We start from the raw sequence: 1354 nt of genomic DNA, 5'->3' as shown, positions 1-1354 counted from the left end.
TTGAATTATCTGCATTCAACTATATATTAATAGTTTATAGTAAACCTCAGCTAAACCGCGCCTCTCTCCGCCCCCAGATTCATAATCATATTCACGACGAGCAAAAGCTACAGCATCAAGGACCTGCACGAGACGGAGAGCAAGGGCGCGGTCCAGCCGACGTCCCTGCGGTTCTTTAGCGAGCGCTTGAACCGCCACCTGCAGCCCCGGGAGGTGAGCGACCCCGGCACCCAGCGCACCGCTATGGTCCTCTCCGGGGTGAACTTCCACATCGCGACGCCCCGACAGGAGAAGAGGAAGCTGGGGCGGACCCAGGGACACCGCGACGCCCCCAAAGAAGTGGTCCCGAGCCACGCGCCAAAGAAGCTCACGGACGCCGACATTAAGTTCATGCAGGAGGAGCTGACCTTCCCGCAGAGAAGGTCGTCGACGCAGAAGCCCCTGCAGCCAGCCAGGAGGGCGCTGGAAGGGGTCGACAACCCTTCTTACACTGATACCGAATCGAGCAAGCCCCTTGGTCGAAGGGCGGACGACCGAGTGACCCCGAGGGCGGAGAACCCCACGACCTCCGCGAGTCAGAAGGGGACCACGACGACGACCCAGTGAAGCGCGAGTGCCGTGGCCTTTCACTGGCTCTAGTTGTGTGAGGAGGTTACTTATGTACCGACTACTACCTTTTAATATACTTCATGAGTCTGAAGGAGTTGGTTCGTCCTGTGATAAGTAACTAGTTTAACCTGTGGTACGTTATAGTGCCGCTGTCTATACGCAAGTACTTACGATGATGACGCAGCCGTCTTTACTATCTTGAATACTCGTGCGAGTGAAAATGAAACTGTTACTTATGAGTTAATCACCGTTACAAGGGTGAAGCATTGGATCAATCTGAAGCTTCGAACTGAACAAAAGTAAGTGTTTGTTCAAAGTTTTGAACAAGTTCCACGTGGCCCCTCTGGCCCATCCTTCTATCTGTCCATTCTCCTCTTTTTTCCTTCTTCTTTTTTCAACCTCCATGACTGATCCCCTCTTTTCCTCCATTTCTCCTTTCTGTTCTACCTATTTCTCCCAAAATGATGCTCCGTTTGCGAAATGGACGCAAGAACGTTCAATAACCTCTCTTCTGAAAATGTTTCTCATCCCTTGGCATAGAGTAGAATACCCTAGTTTATCAACGCTTTGTGGTGGAGGAGTTGGTTAGGAGTGTCCAAGTCGCTAGAACATTAGATTTACAACGCTCTATTTATTAGCCAGCGGTTCAAGGGATAGACCTAAATTAAGGAAAATAAATTAACAAGTAACAGAACAGAACGGGGGACTTGACTGGGCCATTCATTACGACACTCAGCGTGGAGAC

General features: G+C 50.7%; 1 protein-coding gene across 1 annotated transcript in view; it reads left to right on the top strand.

The window, feature by feature from the left end:
• Positions 1-1354, top strand: part of LOC119585344 (proton-coupled folate transporter-like) — a gene marked incomplete at its 5' end in the record, with an annotated part of 11668 nt that extends 10314 nt beyond the window's left edge. Inside the window, one exon of the mRNA XM_037934016.1 lies at positions 78-1354. Within this exon, the coding sequence (XP_037789944.1) occupies positions 78-606 (529 nt within the window). The remainder of the gene's footprint in view (positions 1-77) is intronic.

Source organism: Penaeus monodon, chromosome 19 (genome assembly GCF_015228065.2).
Source record: "Penaeus monodon isolate SGIC_2016 chromosome 19, NSTDA_Pmon_1, whole genome shotgun sequence".
Classification (NCBI taxonomy): Eukaryota; Metazoa; Arthropoda; class Malacostraca; order Decapoda; family Penaeidae; genus Penaeus; species Penaeus monodon.
The sequence above is the reverse complement of the archived record's forward strand: the minus strand, read 5'-3'. Positions and strand labels throughout refer to the sequence as shown.